This window comes from Microcebus murinus, chromosome 24, assembly GCF_040939455.1.
Source record: "Microcebus murinus isolate Inina chromosome 24, M.murinus_Inina_mat1.0, whole genome shotgun sequence".
NCBI lineage: Eukaryota > Metazoa > Chordata > Mammalia > Primates > Cheirogaleidae > Microcebus > Microcebus murinus.
Genome location: NC_134127.1, coordinates 4,381,698 through 4,407,321, shown reverse-complemented (window position 1 = coordinate 4,407,321; position 25,624 = coordinate 4,381,698). Strand labels below are relative to the sequence as shown.

General features: G+C 52.9%; 1 protein-coding gene across 1 annotated transcript; it reads left to right on the top strand.

Annotated features, from left to right (window-relative positions):
* The first annotated feature begins 1,277 nt into the window (after window positions 1–1,277).
* On the top strand, window positions 1,278–24,455 carry EIF4EBP1 (eukaryotic translation initiation factor 4E binding protein 1). Its single transcript, XM_012762965.3, has 3 exons — window positions 1,278–1,498; window positions 19,408–19,587; window positions 23,993–24,455. The coding sequence occupies exons 1-3, from the start codon at window positions 1,354–1,356 to the stop codon at window positions 24,022–24,024; spliced, it is 357 nt and encodes a 118-aa protein (XP_012618419.1). The 5' UTR covers window positions 1,278–1,353; the 3' UTR covers window positions 24,025–24,455.
* The last annotated feature ends 1,169 nt before the right edge of the window (window positions 24,456–25,624 follow it).

Sequence of the window (25,624 nt, the reverse complement as noted above, 5' to 3'; positions counted from 1 at the left end):
TACTTAATATACTCAAAATACTATGACATCAACATGTAATCAATACAAAAAATTACTGAGATATTTTACATGATTTTTTTCATGCTAAGCCTTTGAAATCTGGCGTGTAGTTTACACCTGTAGCACGCCGCACTGTTCACTGCCACATTTCAGGGCTCAGTGTGCAACTGTGGCAGGTGGTTACTGTCTTGGACAGCATAGGTCTAAGTTTAGCTCAGCAGTGAGACCAAACCCGAACGTGTCTCCCTAAACCAGGCCCTGCCCTCCTCCAGCCCATCCCTAAATTCCAAAGCCACTAGTTATCTTTCCAAAAACCAATTATAACCATGTCATTCCCCTGCTGCAAAGATCGCTGATAGCTCCTGCCCTTGTAGGACAAAGTCTGAACTCCTTGGCATGAGGTGAAAGACCCTTCAACAACCTCATACCAATTTCCCTTTTAAACAGTTCTCTCCTCTCCTCCACCCTCCTCCCCAAAAGAAGTGGTCACAATGGTATGAACTTCTCAAACTCACAGGCTTTTCGGCCTCCTTGCATTTTTCTCTCTCTCTGCTTAGGGATCTTCTTGAAGATGCATCCATTCATGCCTCCATGCCCCCCCATCCCTGAATGCCTACTGTCATGGAGTACGCTTGGTGTTGGACCCAATTCCAGGGTAATCTGAAAACTTCTTTGCTAACTCTTATCCCCTCCCTCACCCCCATCTCCACCTCAGCTCTAAGTTTAGGCCTTAGCCCCCAGCTGGCTGGGCTGTTCGCTCCTTCTCCACACCCTCTCCAAAGGCCGGCGACGCGCACAGTTCGCCATTCCTCCAACCCCAGCCATATGGTGAATGTTCAAGAAGCCGAAGAGGGGCAAAGATCAGGCACGTCCCACTTTCCCACTGAGGAAGTGAGGCTTGGGACAGGCAGCGCTGGGGTACCTCTGGCCGGATGTCCTAACGCAGAAACCTGGCCTTCCCGGAGTGCCGAGTCGGCTAGCACCCCCAGTCGCCGCCCCCCACCCAGCGCGGGGCTGACCTCGGCACGCTCCCGGACCCGCCACCCCGCCCGTCCCTGCCAGCGTGGCAGGAGGGACCCGGGCGCACCAGGGGCAGACCCGGGGGGACTGCGCGGGGGAGACCGTGCGCGCGCGGCCGGGGTCTGTCCCCGGGCGGCGGGGGAGCCCACGTGCGCGCGGCGGCCCGGAGCCGGGTGGGGCGGCGCGGGCGCGGACTACAAATCCCAGGGGCGTGGAGCAGAAGAGGCGGAAGGGGCGGCCTCGGCGGGGCGGGCGGGGGCGGGGGCGAGGCGGGGCGAGGCTGAAGGCGCGGGAGGGCAGCCAGAGGGTTGCGGGCGCGGCGCGCAGGAGACCATGTCCGGGGGCAGCAGCTGCAGCCAGACCCCGAGCCGGGCCATCCCGGCCACTCGCCGGGTGGTGCTCGGCGACGGCGTGCAGCTCCCGCCCGGGGACTACAGCACCACCCCGGGCGGCACTCTCTTCAGCACCACCCCGGGAGGTAGGCGCAGGCTCTGGGGCGCCGCGTGCGGGCTCCGGCGGCGGCGGGCAGGCGGGATCGGGGGTCACCGAGGGGACCTGGTGTCCAGGCTCAGGGGCGCGGAGACTGGAAAGAACAGAGAAGGGGCATCAGGGAGCCAGCGAGGAGGTGGCCTGCCCTCGAGGTGCGCCTTCCAGAGCCCGGGCTGCAAACTGCCCCGTTGGTTTCCTCCTTCTGGGAGAAACAGCTGACACCCAGACACGCACGCGTCCAGCGCGGCCACATGCCGCCGCGTGCTGCGCGTTGTGGGTGTTGGGGGCGGTTCTGGGGCAGGGTGGCCCAGGCATCCAGGAGAGGCCTGGCCTGGAGTTTTTATGGGGTGGGACGGGCGTTCTCCGTTGGGATAAATGACTCGTGCAGAGCCCTTTTTTGCTTCCCGAGGCACCTCTCGGGCACCTGTGGCATGCGCCCCGTTCCCGCGAGCGGGGCCTCCGCGGAGGTGCCTGGCGCGGGGAGCAGGGCTGTGCAGAAAAACACGTCCTTCTGTCTGGGGGTGGGGGGAGGCACCGTGTGACCTCCCGGTGAGAGGCTGAGGAAGAGGAAGCTGAGCTGGCACGGGTGGGGGCCAGCCTGGGCTGCTTCGGGAGCCAGGCGTTCCCTCCCGGCACGGGCGCCCAGCGCCCAGGCGCTGATGAAACCTATGCGCCTGTTTGCATGATGAAATCTCCGTGCTCACCACTTCCCTCCCATCCTCGCACTGCCCCCTCCCCCTGGCCCCTTGCCCCTCCCCTACATCCTCCCCCACGCCACTTCCCAAACTACTCGAGAACGCGACAGATCCTGGCGCGTGGCGTGGCGTGGCGGCGCGCGGGCTGCTGCCTTGTCTCCTAGCCTGCGGCTGGGGGGCCACATGCTTGTCTTCTCAGGCAGCCGTCCCGCCACGGCCGAGCACGGCCGGATCCGACGTCCTCGCCTGCTTGATCCAAAACACACAGTGTTAAAGCTGCTAGGGATCTTCTTAGATGTCCTTGTCCCACCGTGCGCCTCATTCTGCAGACACGGTCCCAAGCGCTTCAACGCGCGTCTGTTTTGCATTGTCACGCCGTTTCCCCAGATCGAAGGAGAAACAGCAGCCAGGCAAGCAAGAGAAGGGAGAAATGATCCCAGGGAGAGTTCGCAGGGGCTCTTGTTGCCATTCTTGACTCAGACTCCCTTTCTCCCTCGTGCTGGCCTTTTGTAGTTCAGGGTGTTCTCCTTTGTCCCCGTCCTGAAGTGTCTACCAGGACATTTCCTGACCATTTTGGAGCTGCTACAAGGGAGGGTGTGAACGTGTGCGTGATCTGTGGAGGTGGGCACCCAGGCCTGCAGTTGCTGGGTAGGCAGGGTGGGTCAGGTTGGAAGCAATAGCCAGGGGTACTGTTTGTAGGAAAGTTTGATCCACTTCTCACTTTGGACTGGGAAGTGGGGCAGCTGTGGCAAATCCCCCTCCCTTTGAAGGTCTTTTAGCAGGGGAAGGGGCTTCAGGGTCAAAAGATAGCATATGTTTTTGAGATCAGCTGGAAGAAAGCTAGCAGTGCCAGGAGCCTAAAGCCAGCTTTTTCTTGTCTGGGGTGTTTAGTGGGGCAGGCACGGCACACAGTCCGTAACCCAGGGCAGCCTGGCTTGCTTCTGCCAAAGCCCCCGAGCGTGGGCTGCCTGGGTTAAGCCAAAGTGTGGAATCTGTTCTCCAAAGCCCTCTTCACCCCCACCTCTTAGTCAGAGCACAAAAGCTAGACCTGATGAGAAATGGTCACCTCCTGGGCCCTTTTGCCGCTGAGCAGAGTATTGTTTCTCAGGGTCAACCTGTTGAGGAATCTCCTGGGGGCCTCATTTAAATGCAGATTCTGTAGGTTGTGGGTGGGGCCTGAGATTCTGCATTTCTAACCAGCGCTCAGTGGTCAGTCCACAAACCTCACTCTGAGTACTCAGTGATGAGTGGAATATAACTTTTCTTACCTTTGCAGATCTCTAGCGTCTGGCAAAAAGTGATGATCCTATCCAGGGGAGCTTCTCTTCAGATTGGGTTTGGCATGAGTCTCTAAATCAGGGTGTGGAGGGCCAGGCTTTTTTTTTTTTTTTTTTGAGACAATCTCACTTTGTTGCCCAGGGGCTAGAGTGCTGTGGCGTCAGCCTAGCTCACAGCGACTTCAAACTCCTGGGCTCAAGCGATCCCCCTGCCTCAGCCTCCTGAGTAGCTGGGACTACAGGTGTACCCCACCACACCTGGCTAATTTTTTCTGTTTTTAGTAGAGATGGGGTCCTTTGCAGGCTGAGCCACTGATCTGAGGTTAGGTGTCTGGAGAACTTAAGAGAAATTTGCTAAAGGGAGTGTCATATATGAATATTTGAGTCTGTGGAGTCTTGAAAATCTCTGGTGACACCATAAACAGCCCCTTAACCTGCAGAACCTTTGAATGGGTCAGAAACATTCCTCTGCCCCTCCCCCATCAGGCTCCGTGTTGCAGGTGTGACCCCCAAGCCTACAGGATTGGCTTGGGTGGTGGTCATACCTATGGCCTGTGCCTGCATGAGGTTAATCAGAGGTAAGCAGGTAGGGCTGCAGGTGTTAATGGCACCTTGTTTGTTAAACAAATAAGGTCTGTGCCCAGGAAGCTTACCTTGGAGTAGCTCCCGGCTTTGGGCATGGAACAGACAGTGCCAGGAACAGGGGGATGTGGGCTGGGCCCAGAGGCGAGAGCCTATGTCCTGAGGCCTTAGTCACTTAGAGGGCAGAAATTGTTGTTTCTTAAAAATTTCATTTGTTTTTTTGAAACAGTCTCACCGTGTTGACCAGGCTAGAGTGTGGCGGCGTCATTATATCATTATAGCTTGCTGTGCAACCTCCAACTCTTAGGCTCTGGCTGGGCACAGTGGCTCGAGCCTTTAATCCCAGCACTTTGGGAGACAAAGGCGAGAGGATAGCTTGAGGCCAGGAGTTCGAGGTTATAGTGAGCTATGATGACACCACTGCACTCCAGCTGGGGCAACAGAGGGAAACCCTGTCTCCAGAAAACAAAACAAACCTCCTGGGCTTACGTGATCCTCCTGCCTCAGCCTCCTGAGCAGCTGGGACTACAGGTGTACGCCACCACCCGTGGCTAATTTTTCCATTTTGTGTAGGGACAGGGGTCTTGCTTTGCTGCTCAGGCTGATCTGGAACTCCTGGCCTTAAGCTGTCCTCCCACTTTGGCCTCTCCAATTGCTAGGGTTACAGGCATGAGCCACTGCGCCCAGTGGCTCCAACCTGTATTTGTCTATCTCAGAATGTCCCGGGGGCAGAAACTTTCACTGAACTTTTCCACTTATAGCTGGTCCACTTACAATTTTTCACCTTTACGACAGTGTAAAAGCAGTACACACTCAGTTAGCAGAAACCATCCTTTTTGGATTTCAACCTGTTTCCAGGCTAGTGACGTGCAGTGTGTACCTGTACCCTCGAGAGGTCAACAACCCATACTCCGCAGCCTACTGTGTTGCCATGTGGTTTTGCCCGACTGGAGGCTAATGTTAATGTAAGTGTTCTGAGTATGGTTAAGCTACGCTAGGCTAAGCTGTGATGTTCAGTAGCTCAGTTGTATTCAGTGCATTTTCGACTTAAATATTTTCAACTTCTAATGGGTTTATTGAGATGTAGCCCCGTCATAAGTCAAGGAGCATTCGTATTACAGATAACAGTATTGCTGATACTAATTTTGGTGATATTATTGAGCGGGGAGTGGAAATGACTTTTTCTCACCCTGAACAAGCAAGTATTGGGGTCAGGGTCTCAGGCACTGACCGATGCTTCTTATTTCCCTGTCTGTTTGCACCTGGCATTGCTGACTAGGCCAGAGTAGGTAGCTTCTGCCCACTGGCATTTGGGTGCCCGAGGACATGGGTGTCTTGTTATCTAATGGTTATGCCCATGAAAGCTCATTGAGAGAGCTTACATACTAGGTCCAGAGTAGCGGGGCTTCCCAGCTGGCCAGGGACACCTGTCCTGGTGAAAATGTCTGTATTGGTTAGCTATTGCCAGAGAAGAAGTCTCCCTAAAACTGAGTAACGTAACAGTTTGTTGTTCCCGTCCATTCTTTGTTGGTCATTCCTTGCTGATCTTGCCTGAGCCGATCACATGGCTGCATGCAGTCAGCAGCCGGGCTGCCCTGGACTGGAAGGTCCAAGATGGTCTTAGCACGTGTGTGGGGCATTGCTGGGATCAGCCTGGGAGCTCTCTCTGAAGTATTCTGTTGGGTTGAAGCAAGCCACAGGGCCAGCGCAGGTTCAAGGAGAGAGGGACTAACTGCCTGCCTCGGAATGAGAGAAGCCACCTGTGCAAACGGGGATGGGAGGAGATACGGGGACAACGTTTTCAGACAATCTTCCACCAAGGCCAAGCCTCAAGTTCTCTGAGGGAACTTGCTGCCCATCCTGACGTGTGGCCAGCAGAGCCAGGTCCAGGTGTAGAAGCTGGCCCGGATCACAAGCCTGTGAATCAGCTGTTGGTTTAGGAACAGAGGAGGCCTTCCCGAAAACACTGACTCATAGCTCCCATGCCCTGTTTTCAAGGCCTCGTGTCCAGCTCCGCAGAGCAAGCCATGCAGGTGGCCACGATGCCAGGCCACGGGGCAGTCAGTTCCAGGCTGTGCCTGCCTTACCAACCTCCACCCGGAACTCCTCCACTTCGCCCTCCAAACCTCCTGCAGGCCGGGCCTCGGGGCCCTCTTCAGAGCAGTTCACACCTGCCCTGTCCACCCGGCACTCCCACGTGGACATCCTTGACTTTTCTGGAGCACTAGCAATAGCAGAGTGCAGTTTCCACGCCCAGGAGTCCAAAACGTGGCCGGAGTGAGATGCCAGGGGGTGCGGTCGGGCTCAGCGCTCCCTTTGGATTGGAAGCGGATGGTGTGAGTGAAGAACCAGGTCTCTTGCTTTAAGAATTAAGGGTGTGGGTGTCCGGGTGCAGTGGCTCACGCCTGTAATCCTTGCACTCCAGGAGACCGAGGCAAGCGGATTGCTCGAGGTCAGGAGTTCGAAACCAGCCTGAGCAAGAGCGAGACCCCTTCTCTACTATAAATAGAAAGAAATTAATTGCCCAAGTAATATATATAGAAAAAATTAACCGGGCATGGTGGCGCATGTCTGTAGTCCCAGCTACTCGGGAGGCTGAGGCAGGAGGATCACTTGAGCCCAGGAGTTTGAGGTTACTGTGAGCTGGGCTGATGCCACAGCACTCACTCTAGCCTGGGCAACAAAGCGAGACTCTGTCTCAGAAAAAAAAAAAAGTGTGGGTGTGTGTAGATGGATTTCTCTCTTCTGTTCTTCAGGATAGAAGGGGGAAAGTGAGCAGCCCTTGTTCGTTTGCTACAGCTGCCTTAACAAAATGCTGCAGAAGGTTGCAGACTTGGTGGCTCGAAGAACAAACTTTATTCTCTTGCAATTCCGGAGGCTGGAAGTGCAAGGTCAACGTCGAGCAGGCTTGGGTTCTCCTGGGGCCCTTCTCCTTGACCTGCAGATGGCCACCTTGTCCCCAAGTCTGCACGTGGTTTTCTCTCCCAGTGTCTGTGTCCAAATCTCTTCTCTTAGGGAAGCGGGCCAGATTGGGGTCAGGGCCCCACTGCAACTAACGGCCTCATCTTAACTTAATCATCCCTTTAAAGACCTTATCTCCAAATACAGTTACATTCCAAGGTCCTAGGGGCTGGGCACCAACACCCGAGCTCCGAGGGCGTGCATCTCAACCCGCAACAGGGCCACTCCCTTCTTTGACTGGGACAGCAGTTGTCGCTGTTTGTAACGGCCACGTTTCAGGGCGCTCCCTGTTGGCAATGAATGTCAGGGATGCCTTAATCCCACACTGCGCTGGGTACACTTTGAAGTGTCAGGGGAGGAGGTGAGGGAAGGGAAGGAACCTGTCCGTCGGTTAGAAGAATTATCTCAGCTATTTTGTTCTAAAAGTCTCTCTAAGAGCCAATTTTCAAAGAAACTGGTCTATTCCCTTCTGTGTCAGGGTCCCTAAGGGAGAGGCTAGTGAGAAGGGCCCTTTGCCACTCAGTGGCCCCTCATTTGGTGTCGGGTAGCTTTCTAAGATTCCTGGCCGCTGAGAAAGGCGGAGATCTTGCTTCTCTTTGCAGAGCTCGTGGGGGCCAGCGGCGAAAGCAGATCTTGGGTCGAGCACACTCTGCTGCTGTCACCAAGCTTGTTCTCCCTCGCAGATAGTCCAGCTTGCTAAATAGACTGCCCAGCAAGAAAAGCCGCCCAGACGCATGTCATTGTTCCTGCCTGGTGTGTGTGGTGGGGAGGGAGGGAAGAGGGGGGTCCCCCCTGGTAGACCTCAGCACGTCTGTACATTTGACTCCGGATTGTTGCTGGTCAGAACTGGATTTCAGGTTGTCAGAGCATCTTTATCTTGTTCACCGGCTGCTGGCTTGTGTCTGAACACAGGCATTCAAACCTCCCCTGACCCTGTTGATGGCATGCTCTCTCTCCCCCTGGAATGAGAGCAGCAGTTCTAGGAAATTCCATCCCTGTACTCTTGCTAAGCCTCCCGTCCCCGTGCAGGGGAGGAATGCCTCTGCCTGGGGAACCCCAGGGGAAGGTGAGGACCGAGCCCAGCTCAGTTTGCAGAAGGCACAGCCAGCAGCAGAGTGTGGGCACTGCAGGAAGATGGGGAAGAACTGCAGGCAGGGAACATCCTGTTCTGGAAAGATATGCAAAAGTCTGGAGAGTGTTAGCTGAATGGTGGCAGCCCAGTCTGCCTTGCTAATTACTTTTAAACAGTGGGTGGCATTTGGGATCTAAGTCGAGACAGGCTAGGTCTGCCTCTGGCCGGTTGTGAGGGACAGCCTTTCTGAGCCTCAGTTTCCTCTTCTGCAAGTTGAGGCTCCCCTCGTGGGGAATTGTAGGGGGCGAATTAAGACCTGGCTTGTGAGGCTCTGAGCACAGACAAGAGGGGATGACAGTGGCCGCAGTGATTGCTGTATCCACCCCACCTGAAACTCTAAGCGCCCATTGATGCACTACACGAGCAGAAGGTACAAATATAAATGCTCGCCAGCCTCCAAAAGGCTTCCTGTTCCTGGCCTGTGACATCTTCCTCTGGTTGTGTGTACTCTCCCAAGTGGTTTTCTCTTTACTAGCACTTATATACATGCCATACTTTATTCGCATACAAAAATCTTTGACATTCATTATTTCTTTTTTTAATATTTATTTTATTTTATTTTTGAGACAGAGTCTCACTCTGTTGCCTTGGCTTTGAGTGCCGTGGCATCAGCCTGGTTCACAGCAACCTCAAACTCCTGGGCTCAAACGATCCTTCTGCCTCAGCCTCCCCAGTAGCTGGGACTACAGGCAAGCGCCACCATGCCTGGCTGATTTTTGAATTTTCTAATATATAGAAAATATGTATATTTTCTATATATATAAAATTTCTATATATAATTAATTTCTATCTATTTTTAGTAGAGACGGGGTCTCCCTCTCACTCAGGCTGGTTTCAAACTCCCAACCTCCCAGGTTGCTAGGATTACAGGTGTGAGCCACTGTGCCCAGCCTCCAGCTAATTTCTTCTGTTTATTTTTTATTTATTTATTTTTTTTTTGCCTTTTTTTTTTTCGGCATATTATGGGGATACAGATTTTAAGGTTTCAATAAATGCCCCTTCCCCCCCCCCAAAAGTCTGAGTCTCCATCATGACCATCCCCTAGATGGTGCTCTTCTGTTTATTTTTAGTTGTCCATCTAATTTCTTTCTATTTTTAGTAGAGACACAGGGTCTTGCTCTTTTTTTTTCCTTTTTTTTTTTTTTTGAGACAGAGTCTCGCTTTGTTGCCCAGGCTAGAGTGAGTGCCGTGGCGTCAGCCTAGCTCACAGCAACCTCAAACGCCTGGGCTCAAGCGATCCTCCTGCCTCAGCCTCCCGAGTAGCTGGGACTACAGGCATGCGCCACCATGCCCGGCTAATTTTTTCTATATATATTAGTTGGCCAATTAATTTCTTTCTATTTATAGTAGAGACGAGGTCTCGCTCTTGCTCAGGCTGGTTTCGAACTCCTGACCTCGAGCAATCCACCGCCTCGGCCTCCCAGAGTGCTAGGATTACAGGCGTGAGCCACTGCGCCCGGCTTCATTATTTCATTTAATCTTCACAATATGCCTATGAGGTGTGGACTTTGTTATTACGCCCTCTAATAGCTGAGGAGTGAAACTGGGAGTGGAGGGAGTAGGAAGTGCAAGCCCAGGTTCGAGCCCTCCGAGCGCCAGGCTGTTTGTACATTAAGTTTCTGCCAACTAGGAAGTCCTAAAATAAATGGCATGTGGTCGGTGCTTTAAAAATAGTTTCAATGAACTTACTGCAACGCCCTTGTTTTACAGGTGAGGAAGCTAGACCCTAGGGGAATGCCTATATTGTTTTATACATTCAAAGCAAATTATCATCGCTGGAAAAGCATGCCTCGAGGAAAAAATACTATTCCTGTAATCGGGTGCACATCTGGAGTTTAAACTTCCAGAAGATACTGGCCACCAAAGTGCCCAAGTTCTCAGTTTCTGTGGCCTTGGAAAGGATGGAGGATGCCCTCACTGTGTAACCCCCAGGGTTGCTTCCCTGTACCTCCCCCCATCCCCCGTTTGTCCCCTGTATGGAGGGGACTGAGTAAATGGTGAAATATGTCGCCTGGACCCATGCATGCTGGCTGTGATAACAGCTGGTATTTGTACGGCTCACGTTGTGTCAGCCACTGTTCTAATCCACACAGCAACCCCAGGAAGTTGGCACCCACATCATCATCATCATCGTCGTCATCCGCATTCTGCAGAAGTGGAAGTTGAGGCACAAAGAGCTTAAGTAATAACTTGCTTAGAGTCACGAAAGCTAGCAAATGAAAGAGCTGGGTTTCAAAAGCTTTCAATTAGAAAAAAACCTCTGTTATAATTAAAACAAAAACATCTCAGAAAAGAAAAAAGAAAGAAACAACCTCAGTTATTCTCCACAGGTTGTTCAAGGCTGAATCTTTTTTTTTTTTTTTTTTTGAGAAACAGAGTCTCACTTTTGATGCCCAGGCTAGAGTGAGTGCCATGGCGTCAGCCTAGCTCACAGCAACCTCAAACTCCTGGGCTCAACCAATCCTGCTGCCTCAGCCTCCCTAGTAGCTGGGATTACAGGCATGCGCCACCATGCCCAGCTAAGTTTTTCTATATATATTAGTTGGCCAATTAATTTCTTTCTATTTATAGTAGAGACGGGGTCTTGCTCTTGCTCAGGCTGGTTTCGAACTCCTGACCTCAAGCAATCCTCCCGCCTTGGCCTCCCAGAGTGCTAGGATTACAGATGTGAGCTGCCGCGCCCGGCCTAAGGCTGAATCTTGAACTCTGCTGCCGGCACCCAAGAGGGGCTCGATCCCAGCTACACAAATGGTTTGAGGCCTGGGAAGGGGGAGTCCTCCTCTGTTCTCCCCATGCAGTGCTGGGTTCCCACACTGCAACCCCAGTTTCTTCTGCAGTCTGGCTCAGCCTCAACCGCCTGCCCTTTGGAAAGCTGAGCAGAATCAGAGTGAGATGGATGTTTCTCTGGGCCGGGGCTTGAGGGTCAGGCTGGCTGGGAGCAGGAAGATGGGGAGCTTGGAATCTCTGCCCCTCTGTGGTCCCCACGTTTGCCTCTGTTTGTGGACCTCACACACTCGGACCTGTAATCGTTCCTTTACTTCCTACTGAATTGTGAGTGTCTATGGTCAAGGGAGCTTTCACTGCATCCGACTGCTCCCTGCAGCCCTGGCACCTCGCGTGCTGTTGGTCCAAAGTGGGGGTTCAGCGAGTAAATCGGGGAGACCAGCACATGTACCCAAAAGGAGGGGGATTGAGCCGAGCTTGCCAAATGTGTAGACGAGGGTTAACACCTTTGTCCCTGGACGTGGTCAGCGTCCTATACTTGAGTACAGTTTCTGCGTGGAGTTCAAGTCCAACATAGACCTTTCAAGTGATGGTGGACGGCGGCTTGGACAGGTGTCACAGGTGTCGCTAGCCCCGCAGAGACCCCTGGGCTTTTTCTGTGTGCAGGGAAGGAGGAGCCTACCTAGCTCCAGCCGAGGCATTTTAACTTGAATTACTGAAAAAGGAGATTCTGATCCTGTGTCTTTACTTATTTGATTAATGCCCCTATATCCTTACTATAGTTTTATATTTTAAAAAATATATAAGGCCGGGTGCCATGGCTCACGCCTGTAATCCTAGTACTCTGGAAGGTGGAGGCGGGAGGATGGCTTGAGGCCAGGAGTTCAAGAACAGCCTGAGCAACAAACAAAGCAAGACCCTGTATCTACAAAAAATAGAAAAAGTAGCCGGGCATCGTCGTGATGGGTGCCTGTAGTCCCATTTTTTGTGATTCAAGAAAATTTCTGATTTTTTTTTTTTTTTTTTTGGGGGAGACAGACTCTCACTTTGTTGCCCTGAGTAGACAGCCATGGTGTCGGCCTAGCTCACAGCAACCTCAAACTCCTGGGTTCAAGCCATCCTCCTGTCTCAGCCTCCCGAGTAGCTGGAATTACAGGTGCGCGCCATGACGCCCAGCTAATTTTTCTATTCTTAGTAGAGACGGGGGTCTCACTCTTGCTCAGGCTGGTCTCAAACTCCTGACCTCAAGCAGTCCTCCTGCTTCAGCCTCCCAGAGTGCTGGGATTACAGGCGTGAGCCACCGCGCCCGGCCCGCTTTCTGTCTCTAGTGTGATTTGGGGTAACAGTTGGAGCCCTGCCTGCGTCCCAGTTGTCGTGTGTGCTTCTATGTCTTGTTCTTGGTGTTTAGCCTGACTTCTGAGGGCAGAGCAGGAGAAAATGTCATCTGGAAGTCACCTAGATCCTCAAAAGCACTTCATGCTCTTGTTTGTAGTAACCCAGGTGGGTCATTTTCCCTAGAGAAAGGTCTGGGACAGGCCCGGTGAGGAAATAGGCTCTCCACCCCGCCACACAAACGCGCACACGCACACAGAGGTGTCTGCCAGCCCACACCTGACCGGCAGCCTTGCAGGGTGCCAAGGTCCCACCCCGGCCCCCGTTTGCACTTCCTGACCTTCTACACGGGCGAGTCCCTGGCTCCAGGAGCTGTGTGGCAGCGTTTGCAGCCAAGGGTTGTCGTTTTGACAACACGGGACTTGCGTTTTGTTGCGTTTGCCCCACCTGCGGGAGGCTTAGGGAGTTTCCAGATCGCTGTCATCGGAAAGGGCAGTGGCGGATCTCACACGGAGCGATGGAAGGAAAAAGGGGTAACAGGCAGCAGCAGCTTCCGTGGGAGACTCACTTCTGTTGCATCAGCCTCCAGCTCCTGTTCCTTATTGACCCGAGCGGAGTCAGGTGGCTTCGTGGTTCCCTCCAGGCTTGGCTTGACGGGGTGTCAGCTGACTTTCTGAACACTACTGTTTACTCCCAGCTGAAATACGCTGATGGGGGGAGGGGATTGTGCGTGCCACCTCTGCTGGCATTCTCTCTGTGGACTCTATTAGTTCAAATGAGGACTTTTATTTCTAAGTGAGTGCCCCAGCCACAGGACAAAGGGCATAGAGGCTCTTCCTTTCTCTCTTTTGAGTGCAATCAATGATTTGAAAATCGAGGCCGGGCGCAGTGGCTCACGCCTGTCATCCTAGCACTCTGGGAGGCCCAGGCAGGCAGATTGCTCGAGATCAGGAGTTCGAAACCAGCCTGAGCAACAGCGAGACCTCGTCTCTACTATAAATAGAAAGAAATTAATTGGCCAACTAAAAATATATAGAAAAAATTAGCCGGGCATGGTGATGCATGCCTGTAGTCCCAGCTACTTGGGAGGCTGAGGCAGGAGGATCGCTTGAGCCCAGGAGATTGAGGTTGCTGTGAGCTAGGCTGACGCCACGGCACTCACTCTAGCCTGGGCAACAAGGGGAGACTCTTGCCTCAAAAAAAAAAAAAAAAAAAATCGATGGGGCTACTTTCTGGGTGTATATCTCCATATACCCCCAAAGAATTGAAAGCAGGCCCTTGAAGAGGCATTTGCACCCCCACGTTCGTGGCAGCAATAGCCACAGTGGCCAGAAGGTGGAAGCAGCCCTGGTGGCCACAGTCAGATAGATGTGTCAACCGAAGGTGGCACAGACATGCAGTGGAGCGTCAGGGGAGACTCTGGCATATGCTGCAACTAACTCGACGAAACTTGAGGCCAGCACGCCAGGTGAAATAAGCCCGTCACAAAAAGGCACATACTGTGTGATCTCACATGTGTAAGGTAGTCGAGAGGGACAGAAAGTACAACGGTGGTTGCCAGAGGCTGGGGGGGAGGGATGGGAGTTATTGTTTAGTGGGTGTAGAAGGTTCTGGAGATGGATGGTGGTGGTGGTTGCACAACCCTGAGGACGTCCCTAACACGGCTGAACTGTACCTGTTCAATGGTTAAGGCGATACGTTTTGTTATGTGTATTTTATCAATTTTTTTCAAAAAGATCACTGAGGGCTAGAGACCTTTGAAGAGGCTCTCCAGGAGGTTGCTACCCCTGGTTCTTTTTCCCCCCCCAGTTTGGCAGGGTTTTTTTTGTCTTTTTTTTTTTTGAGACAGAGTCTCACTCTGTTGCCCAGGCTAGAGTGAGTGCCGTGGCGTCAGCCTAGCTCACAGCAACCTCGAACTCAAGCGATCCTCCTGCCTCAGCTTCCTGAGTAGCTGGGACTACGGGCCACCATGCCCGGCTAATTTTTTTTGTATATATATTTTTAGCTGGTCAATTAATTTCTTTCTATTTTTGGTAGAGACGGGGTCTCGCTCAGGCTGGTTTCGAACTCCTGACCTTGAGCGATCCGCCCACCTCAGCCTCCCAGAGTGCTGGGATTACAGGCGTGAGCCGCCACGCCCGGCCTTTTTGGCAGTTTTTTTTTTTTTTTTTTTTTTTTTTGAGACAGAGTCTCACTTTGTTGCCCAGGCTAGAGTGAGTGCCGTGGCGTCAGCCTAGCTCACAGCAACCTCAAACTCCTGGGCTCAAGCGATCCTTCTGTCTCAGCCTCCCGAGTAGCTGGGACTACAGGCATGCGCCACCATGCCCGGCTAATTTTTTCTATATATATTAGTTGGCCAATTAGTTTCTTTCTATTTATAGTAGAGACGGGGTCTCGCTCTTGCTCAGGCTGGTTTCGAACTCCTGACCTTGAGCAATCCGCCCGCCTCGGCCTCCCAGAGAGCTAGGATTACAGGCTTGAGCCACCGCGCCTGGCCTTTTTTGGCAGTTTTTAATGAGAGTTGTATAACATATAAGAATACTTTATGTTCCTGCATCTTCTCGGTTGTTTCTTACTTGTATTCGCCCTTTTCCTCTTCCCCACTTGGTGAGATTTGGCTTTCTGTTCAGGGATCTTTTTGCAGGCTCTGTCCGGTTTCAGCCCAGCGATGACGGCCTTGGGGGGTGGTTGCCCACAGGGACGGTTGTGCCATTAGCCTTTTCCTGTGCACCGTCCAGTGCAGATGACATATTCCTTCCGGGATCAGATAAGATCGGGCATGTTCAGGGTGACATGGCCATAGACAAGATGATGTACTTTTCTTCCTGTAAACCTGGACGGCTTCGCCAATCTGCTGACCTTTATACTGTCCTTGCACGGCCTGAAATTCATCATCCTTTCGGACGGGCTTGGATCAAACGTTGTTCTTGTCTCTCAGCCCTTTGGAAGGAGAGGAAGACAGTCTTCCTGAGTGTGGGGAGGTGCGTTGAAATGCCATTTGCGGTTCTTGCTTCGGACAGAAGTCACAGAGGGATGGCGCTTCATTTTGGCTGCTGCCTCTTAGGCGGTGGCCACAAGGAGAGAAGCGCCCAGGCTCCGTTTCAAAACTGCCGAATCTCCAACTCTTAGTTTTCACTTGAACAGGATCAGTTCCCTACTCTGTGGTGAACTAATCGAGTCAGGGGGGAAGAAGAAGAGGGGAGATTCTTGCTGAGGTTTTTTGTTTTTGTTTTCTGAGACAGTGTCTCCCTCTGTCGCCCAGGACTAGAGTGCAGTGGTGACATCATAGCTCATTGCAACCTGCAACCTCAAACTCCTGGGCTTAAGTGATCCTCCCTCCTTGGCCTCCCAAAGTGCTGGGATTATAGGTGTGAGCCGCCTCGCCTAGCCCTCTAGTTTTGAAGATTAAGAAACAGCAGAGAAAAGTAGTCCCCTCTCCAGAGCCAGGACATCCCACCACCCGTGCCCTGAGCCTCCACCCCCACTGCCTGGGCCCTGAGGTCACCGCATTTCCTGCTTTGGATGGGGGAAGGTTGTACAGCCCTAACCCCTACAGAGTGGATGCCCCTTCTGGCTTCCAAAACCAAAATAAATCTGGGTCACTTTAAAAAGAGAGACAGTTGGAATTTTTTTTTTCTCTTCCTACCCCATCCCCTACCCTGAGAAGAGAGGGGCCGCTGTTCTGATCTACCGGGCGGGCCCCTAGGCACTCAGGCCTGAAGGTGCACAGCTCTGCATATCACAGAAGAGGAGGCTGAGGCCGAAAGCCGAGTGTGTGCGTGTGTGTGCGTTCACGCACGCAGGCATTGACGTACACAGGTAACACAAGTCCTTGTGCACACAGCCCAAAGTGCAGCCAGGCCCCTTAACGCCCCGGCCCCTAAGAGTCTGAGCTGTGAACTGCAGCTCGCTGGGTGGTGTGCAGGGCTCTCAGCTTCAGCACCACCGCCTCGTGGGCAAGGGGACAGAGGAGCGAGACCCGTGCCTGCCTAGAGGGGCCAGAGCCAGCCCGGAGTCGGCTTAGGTGTGTCTCTCCGGTCTACTCCCTGTTCTGCATCCCGGGCCTGCCGCAGCGCAAGGAGCCCCTTTCGTTAACTCACACTCAGGTCTCAGGATGGAAATGGATTCCTCTCTGGGGCCTTACGGAGTCCAGTGCTGGCCATCAAGAAAGGAATCTCAATGTGTGCAATGATTATGCATCCTTAAAAATTAAAAAAAAAAAAAAAGACTCTCAGCTGTTCTAATGTCACTCGTTATAGCCCTCCAGTGAGGGCACGACTCCAGGGCTGTTGGTGAGGAAGGATGTTCCTGGAGCCCTTAAACCGTGGTCCGGGCCGGGCGCAGTGGCTCATGCCTGTAATCCCAGCACTCTGGGAGGCTGAGGCAGGTGGGTTGCTCGAGGTCAGGAGTTCAGAACCAGCCTGAGCGAGACCCCGTCTCTACTATAAATACACAAAGAAATTAATTGGCCAACTAAAAATACACATACAAAAAATTAGCCGGGCATGGTGGCGCATGCCTGCAGTCCCAGCTACTCGGGAGGCTGAGGCAGGAGGATCGCTTGAGCCCAGGAGATTGTGGTTGCTGTGAGCTAGGCTGACGCCACGGCACTCACTCTAGCCTGGGCCACAAAGTGAGACTCTGTCTCAAAAAATAAAAATAATAAAAAAATAGTAATTAAAAAACCCATGGTCCGTCTGCAAATTATTACCACGCTTGCATTCTGCTGTACAGATATTTAGTATTTCTTTGTATCACCTTTTAAATTTATATTATTATGCTGAACAAATAGTATATTACATAGGCAATATATCATTATGTATTAAGAGGAAACAATATCACTACTATATATGGAAAACCAGAGTCACTTGCCATAAATAGAAAGTAGCTATAAAAAGAAATGCAATGACAACAGCCAGCGCTCCCTGGATTCCACTGTCTGCCGAAGGGCTCCAGCCCGAGGCCTACCCTGCTGAAAAGAGAGCTCCGGGCAGGCGCCGTAGAGATGTTAGGTTTGACCCGGGCCCTCCTGGGATTAAATAAGGACTGAACAAGAATAACCTCCTCGCTGTTTCCTGTCGTTTGATAGATCAAGTGGCTCTGCCACAAGGGTCCCGGGTCTCACACGGGGTGGGTCTGTGTGTGGTTTTGGGGTAGAGAATCATTCCGTAAGACAGGTCCTCACCCTAGGCAGTGCGGACATTTGCCAAAGGAGTGACAGGAGCAGGGCTAGAATGCAGGGCACTGTGACTCATTGGCAGAGGCCTGCTGGGGGCCTCTGGACTCAGTGGGGAGCCTTTTGTGGGGCAGGCAGAGCCCACCCGTCTCCCCCTCACTCCTTTCCACAAAGCCCAGGCAGGAAAGCTCTCATTTTTTTTTTTTTTTTTTTTTGAAACAGAGTCTCACTTTGTTGCCCAGGCTAGAGTGAGTGCCATGGCATCAGCCTCGCTCACAGCAACCTCAAACTCCTGGGCTGAAGCGATACTCCTGCCTCAGCCTCCCAAGTGGCTGGGACTACAGGCATGCGCCACCATGCCCGGCTAATTTTTTCCTCTATATATTAGTTGGCCAATTAATTTCTTTCTATTTGTAGTAGAGACGGGGTCTCGCTGTTGCTCAGGCTGGTTTCGAACTCCTGACCTCGAGCAATCCGCCCGCCTCGGCCTCCCAGAGTGCTAGGATTACAGGCGTGAGCCACCGCGCCCGGCCAAAGCTCACATTTTTACTAGTTCCGGTGAATCACTTAATTTTCAGTTTGCTCATTTGTAAAATGGGGTTAAAGATACCAATTCTGGACTGGGCGCCCCGACTCAAGCCTGTAATCCCAGGGATTTGGGAGGCTGAGGCAGGAGGATTGCTTGAGGCCAAGGCCAGCCTGAGCAACATAGCATGACCCTGTCTCTACAAAGAAATAAACAAAAATTAGCTGGGCACAGTGGCACGTGCCTGTAGTCCCAGCTCCCCGGGAGGCTGAGGAAGGAGGATCACTTGAGCCCAGGAGTTCTAGGCTGCAGTGAGCCAGGACCGCACCACTGCACTCCAGCCTGGGTGACAGAGCAAAACCCTTTCTCTAAATTATTGATAAAATAATTATTAATATTAATAAAAAAGAAAACAAGAAGCTATTCTGGGTATCCTACAGGATTGCTGTAAGGACGGGGCTGTATGATGAATAGAAATGCATTCTCTGCACTGTGGGATGTGGTTATTGTGGGCAATTCACACCAAGCAGTCATGGGTGAGCTGTGAGGGGCTTTAGGGACAAAGCTCAGGGTGTATGGGGCTCTGAGAAGACGCTGGTGCAGTCCGGTGGCCCACGGCCCCATCCATCAGAACACCCCCTGTGAAGGGGAGTCGGTGGTTTGGAAGCAGCAGGGTCCTGGGCTGCACCCAGCCCTGAGTGAACCTCACCCCTCCTTGGCCTGCCCTTTTTTTTTGAGACAGAGTCTCACTTTGTTGCCCAGGCTAGAGTGAGTGCCATGGCATCAGCCTAGCTCACAGCAACCTCAAACTCCTGGGCTCAAGCGATCCTCCTGCCTCAGCCTCCCAAGAAGCTGGGACTACAGGCATGCGCCACCATGCCCGGCTAATTTTTTCTATATATAGTTTTAGTTGGTCAGTTCATTTCTTTCTATTTTAGTAGAGACGGGGTCTTGCTCAGGCTGGTGTTTTTTTTGTTTTTTGTTTTTTTTTGAGACAGAGTCTCGCTTTGTTGCCCAGGCTAGAGTGAGTGCCGTGGTGTCAGCCTGGCTCACAGCAACCTCAATCTCCGGGGCTCAGCGATCCTCCTGCCTCAGCCTCCCGAGTAGCTGGGACTACAGGCATGCGCCACCATGCCTGGCTAATTTTTTGTATATATATTTTTAGTTGGTCAATTAATTTCTTTCTATTTTTAGTAGAGACGGGGTCTCGCTCAGGGTGGTTTCGAACTCCTGACCTTGAGCAATCCGCCCACCTCGGCCTCCCAAAGTGCTAGGATTACAGGCGTGAGCCACCACGCCCGGCCCTCAGGCTGGTTTTGAACTCCTGACCTTGAGCGGTCCGCCCGCCTCGGCCTCCCAGAGTGCCAGGATTATTGGTCTGCCTTTTACCAGAGAACCTGCAGCCTTTGCTGCAGCCACACCTCAGAGAAACAGGAAAGCCCGCAGGCAGGGGGTTCAAGGGGCCTTTACCAACCTCCCTGTTGCCCTTCCAGGTACCAGGATCATCTATGACCGGAAATTCCTGATGGAGTGTCGGAACTCACCTGTGACCAAAACGCCCCCGAGGGATCTGCCCACCATCCCCGGGGTCACCAGCCCTCCCAGCGAAGAGCCCCCCACGGAAGCCAGCCACAACCACCTGCGAAGCAGCCCGGAAGACAAGCGCGCGGGCGGTGAGTGGCCAGGCTCTCCCTGGGGAGGGGACCGTGTCGCCCTGCCCCCAGGGGGGGATTCTCGGGAGAGGGGATGCTGGCTACTGTGCCCCACCCTCTATGGAGCAGCTCGGAGTGCGGAGAGCTGGAGCAGGGGCCGGGAGGGAGAACTCTCAGTGGTACCAACTTTCCCCTGGGAGGGGCCCAGAACCCCAGGAAAGGTGGTTTGGCCCCGCCAGGTACTGTGGTTAGTGGCCAGGGTGTTTGAAATGACAGTGGCTGCGTATATACGGCAGCTTTCAGGGATCGCCTCTGTGCGATTGTCCCTGAAGCGTTACCACCTGGAACACACCCATGATGTTCGCGGTGCAAGAGACAGCTTATCTGGCCGGGCGCCGTGGCTCACGCCTGTCATCCCAGCACTCTGGGAGGCCGAGGCGGGCGGATTGCTCCAGGTCAGGAGTTCGAAACCAGCCTGAGCAAGAGCGAGACCCCGTCTCTACTATAAATAGAAAGAAAGTAATTGACCAACTAAAAATATATAGAGAAAAAATTAGCCGGGCATGGTGGTGCATGCCTGTGGTCCCAGCTACTCGGGAGGCTGAGGCAGGAGGATCGCTCGAGCCCAGGAGTTTGAGGTTGCTGTGAGCTAGGCTGACGCCACGGCACTCACTCTAGCCTGGGCAACAGAGTGAGACTCTGTCTCAAAAAAAAAAAAAAAAGAGAGACAGCTTATCAAAGACATGCTGTACTTGCCCTCTAGGAAAATACACGTCTACCAGATAAGAAACACATCCGGGATGGCTCCTGTCAGGGAGTTCATCCCCTACTGGATCTTTATGGAGGCAGGTGGAAACAATGCGGCCAGTTGTCTCTGCACTTTTGACAGCTAGGTCCCTTCTTGGTGTCCCCTCCTCCCAAGTGATCAGAGCAGGCACCCGGCAGCAGTGCCTGTGAATGCTCTCTTTGTGGCATCCTGGCTGGCTCAGCAGAGCGCCCGAGCGCCTGCCGCAGGAGGATGCAGCCTGAGCACTTCCCGGCGACCTTAGTTAGTCAGGTTGGGATCTTCTGGCCCTGCACCCGGGGCAGCACCCCAAGCCCAGGCAGGAACCAGCTGGGACCTCGCTGAGCTTGCCCTGCTGATAGTAGCAGAATCCGTCTATCTGGGGCCTGCGGGAGGTGATTCATAATCACCTTGGGAACAACACGTCTAAGACAAGCAGCAGTTACCTGGGTCTCAGTCTGTTTTCTTTTTCTTTTTTTTTTTTTTTTTTGAGACAGAGTCTCACTCTGTTGCCCATGCTAGAGTGTTGGCATCAGCCTAGCTCACAGCAACTTCATGCTCCTGGGTTCAGGCGATCCTCCTGCCTCAGTCTCCCGAGTAGGTGGGACTACAGGCATGTGCCACCATGTCTGGATAATTTTTTCTATATTTATTTATTTATTTATTTTTGAGGCAGAGTCTCACTCTGTTGCCCAGGCTAGAGTGAGTGCCGTGGCATCAGCCTAGCTTACAGCAACCTCAGACTCCTGGGCTCAAGCGATCCTCCTGCCTCAGCCTCCCGAGTAGCTGGGACTACAGGCATGTGCCACCATGCCCGGCTAGTTTTTTCTTTATATATATTAGTTGGCCAATTAATTTCTTTCTATTCATAGTAGAGACGGGGTCTCGCTCTTGCTCAAGCTGGTTTTGAACTCCTGACGTTGAGCGATCCTCCTGCCTCGGCCTCCCAGAGTGCTAGGATCAATCAGTCTGTTTACTGTTGCTTAATTGACTACCTGAGACTGAATAATTTATAAAGAAAAGCAGTTTATTTCTTACAGTTCTCGAGGCTGGGGGGTCCAGGAGCCTGGTGCCTGCATCTGCTTGGATTCCAGTGATGACCTCGTGCTGCGTCATCACGTGGCAGAAGGCGTCACAGAGTGACAGGGTCACACCTGAGAGAACTGGCCTGGCTTTTTGTAACAGTCTGTGATAACCCATTAGTCCACGAATGGATCGATCCATTCGTGAGGGCAGAGCGGTCATGACCCAGTCACCTCTTAAAGGCCACACCTCGTAATACATTGGGGATTACATTTCAACATAAATTTCAAAGAGGAGAAACAGTCAAACCATAGCATTCCACCCGGACCCCCCAAAACTCATGTCCTTCTTACACACAGATACATTCCTTCCATGTCCATGACCCCTAAGTCTTAACTCATTCCAGCGCCCACTCGAGTTCAAAGTCCAGAGTCACATCTGAGTCAGATATGGGTGAGACTCGAGGTCAAGTCCCCTCCTTGAGCCTGAAAATTAAAGTCATCTACTTTCTTTTTTTTTGAGACAGAGTCTTACTCTGTTGCCCAGGCTAGAGTGAGTGCCGTGGCGTCAGCCTAGCTCACAGCAACCTCAAACTCCTGGGCTCAAGCAATCCTCCTGCCTCAGCCTCCCGAGTAGCTGGGACTACAGGCATGTGCCACCATGTCTGGCTAATTTTTTCTGTATATATTAGTTGGCCAATTAATTTCTTTGTGTTTATAGTAGAGACGGGGTCTGGCTCTTGTTCAGGCTGGTTTCGAACTCCTGACCTCGAGCAATCCTCCCGCCTCAGCCTCCCAGAGTGCTAGGATTACAGGCGTGAGCCACCGCGCCCGGCCTACTTTCAAAAATACAATAGTGGGACAGGCATAGGGTAGACATTCTCATTCCAAAAGGGAGAAATAGGCAAAAAGAAAGGAGTAACAGACTCTAACCAAGTCCAAAACCCAACAAGGAAAACTACATTAAGCCTTTTTTTTTTTTTTTTGAGACAGAGTCTCACTCTGTTGCCCAGGCTAGAGTGAGTGCTGTGGCGTTAGCCTAGCTCACAGCAACCTCAACTCCTGGGCTCATGTGATCCTCCTGCCTCAGCCTCCCAAGTGGCTGGGACTACAGGCATGCACCACCATGCCCGGCTGATTTTTTCTATATATAATTTTAGTTAGCCAATTAATTTCTATTTTTAGTAGAGATGGGATCTCGCTCTTAATCAGGCTGGTGTCGAACTGTTGACCTCAAGCAATCCTCCCTCCTCAGCCTTCCAGAGTGCTAGGATTACAGGCGTGAGCCACCTCGCCTGGTCTCTCTTTCTCTTCTTCTAAAGCCACCGATCCCCTTGTGGGGGCCCCTCTTTAGTGGCCTTATCTAATCCTCATTATCCCCCCAAAGGCCCCACCTCCAGTCAACCTGTGAATTTGGGGGTTAGCTGTCTAACACATGAATCTGGGGAACACATTAAAGCCATAGCAACTTGCCTCTCAGACCCAGAGGGCAATGTGGCAGGGGGGAGGTGAGTGTCAGTATGAGGGCAGCATGACAGAAGCCACCGTCAGCGTGGTTACCTGCCGTCTGTCTACGTGATAGAACCACGTGGTCGCTGCACAGTGCCTCCCTCCTCTACTCTCTGCCTGAACCCAGCACGGACCGGACCGTTGAGGGTGGAGCTAGTCAACGCCCAAAATTGTTGAGTCACCACAGCCTGAAGGCTGTTAGGCACCCTCCCCTCCATTGCATACCTTGCCCTCCCCATTTCCAGAGCTGCTCTGACCCATAACAAATGCAAGGTCAGCCCAGTGGGGCCCGGGATGGGCCACTCTTAACCCAAGATAATGGCTGAGTAGCTGCACACCGTTATGATGGGGAGGGGAGGGGGCGGGACATAGCTTAACTGGATATAAGAAGCCAACCCTCCTGCTCTTGGAGCCACATATTTATGCAAATACAACCAGGAGAAATGGCCAGTTTTCCCTGTCGTCGTGCACCGGAGCCAGCATCTTGTTATGTAGAACCTTGGAGCAGCCCTGCCTGGGATACCGTGAATAGAGGCTGTTCCCTTAAGAAGAAGATCTGCTGCAGCATGGATTGCATGGAAATCTCTGTGCAAAGAGGAGGGCGAGGGTGGTGCAGGCTGAATTATCCAAACAGCTGCTTCGCTGCGGAGTTGGGCTAACCCCGTGGGCTATTGGGTGTAAACCTGTAGGTTAGGTGTGCCGTTTTCTAAACCAAAAACTGGGACAGAGGCTCAGAAAAGTTTTACGTTTAAGGAAAATTTTTCAGTGAGGTTGCTTTTCTGTAAAATCACTAGTAACCATCTTTATAAAAAAATGATAAAAATTGCAGAAAATCCAGGACCGTCACCTCCCCTCTGGGGAAAGCTGATCTCTGCTCCTCGTTTTGGTATTGAGAAAGAGACCACAGCTGGACGGGGAACCTTCTGGCTTGCAATTCCAGGAATTCCTAGTCTAGCCCTGCGCTCCGCCCGCCCTCCTCGGCAGCGTAAACCTGGGCTCCGCTCCCCGCGTAGGGAACGGGATGAAGACGCAGTGTCTTTCCCTGGCCCGCGCCACATCAGCCAGACCACCTGCCCGTTGTTCACCTGGCCTCTGTCCCTTCTCTCCCCAGGTGAGGAGTCACAGTTTGAGATGGACATTTGAAGGCCCAGCCAGCGGATTGGAGCGTTGCCTGTGGGCCCTCGGGCCCTTCTCGGGAGAAGAGTCACCCCAGCCCGGCCTATGAAAGCTCCCGTACTGGGCAGGCATGCGGCGCGGGGCTGGCCCCCCGGCCCCCTGCTCCCTCACTCAGGGCACCTGCCCGCCCTCCCTCTCCACGAGCACCAGCAGATACCTCCTTGTGCCTGCCTCAGTGCAGGGGCCGCCACCCCAGGGGCGGCTCCGTGCCCACGCCCTGCCGCCGGGTGCCAGGAAGTGGACAAGGACGAGCCCTTCCGATCGGTCATCCGGCTCTCCCAGCCCTGTCCTCTGGGGGCACACCCACCCCTTCCCTAGGCTGAAGTGCCGGGAAAGCTCCCCTCCCCTTCCTTTCCCCAAGAGAGGAAATAAAAGCCACCTTCGCCCTAGGGCCAGGAGTTGGGCCCTGTCTGAGCTCTTTTTACCCCCGTGTCCCAGCCACTGTTGTCCGCACAGTGCTCCGACAGCACTTTGCTATGCAGCGTCGCTGGGTTCTCACGAGGATCCTGTAGGTAAGTAGGGCAAGCGTTATTCTCACCTTACAGCTGAGGCCAGGCTGGCTCGGGAGAAGGTAAGATCGCACAGTTGGGGGAGGACACGTGGGCTAGTCTGAGCTGTCCTGCTCTTGGGCTCTTGTTTTTCTTTTCTTTTTTTTTCTTTTCTTGAGACAGGGTCTCGCTTTTTGTTGCCCAGGCTAGAGTGAGTGCCGTGGCCTCAGCCTAGCTCACAGCAACCTCAAACTCCTGGGCTCAAGCCATCCTCCTGCCTCAGCCTCCCGAGTAGCTGGGACTACAGGCATGCGCCACCATGCCTAGCTAATTTTTTCTATATAAGTTGGCCAGTTAATTTCTTTCTATTTGTAGTAGAGACGGGGTCTCGCTCAGGCTGGTTTGGAACTCCTGACCTCGAGCAATCCACCCGCCTCGGCCTCCCAGAGTGCTAGGATCACAGGTGTGAGTCACCACTCCCAGTAGCTCTTGTTTTTCAGTGGTGGAGTGCTACCTCCCTTCTGGGCTTTCTGCCCCTTTCCCCTACCCCCAAGCCTGTCAAGCTTGTCAAGCTTGTCACCTGCCCCCTCGGGCCAGCAAAGGGAAGAGCCTGGGCCTTGGCACGGGCAGTGTGTGTGGGAAGGTACACAAACATGAGATTTGCTTGAAACCTAAAGACATGTGAATAAGAAAAGGCAGCATAACAGCAGGTGAGGTGGCTCACCTGGGAGGCCAAAGTGGGATGATCGCTCGAGGTCAGGAGTTCGAAACCAGCCTGAGCAAGAGCGAGACCTTGTCTCTACTAAAAATAGAAAGAAATTAATTGGCCAACTAAAAGTATATAGAAAAAATTAGCCAGGCATGGTGGCACGTGCCTGTAGTCCCAGCTACTCAGGAGGCTGAGGCAGGAGGATCGCTTGAGCCCAGGAGTTTGAGGTTGCTGTGAGCTAGGCTGAGGCCACGGCACTCACTCTAGCCTGGGCAACAGAGTGAGACTCTGTCTCAAAAAAAGAAAAAAAACACTGCCTGCTCTAGTAGTTCAGGGGCCACCGTGAGAAAATTGTTCAGCAGTGTACACG

Bases quoted from the DNA above. Each gene is read 5' to 3' on its own strand.
- EIF4EBP1 (XM_012762965.3), top strand. From the start codon at position 1,354: ATGTCCGGGGGCAGCAGCTGCAGCCAGACCCCGAGCCGGGCCATCCCG. The intron at 1,499-19,407 runs GTAGGCGCAGGC...TTGCCCTTCCAG, and splicing joins CTTCAGCACCACCCCGGGAG to GTACCAGGATCATCTATGAC. The intron at 19,588-23,992 runs GTGAGTGGCCAG...TTCTCTCCCCAG, and splicing joins GGAAGACAAGCGCGCGGGCG to GTGAGGAGTCACAGTTTGAG.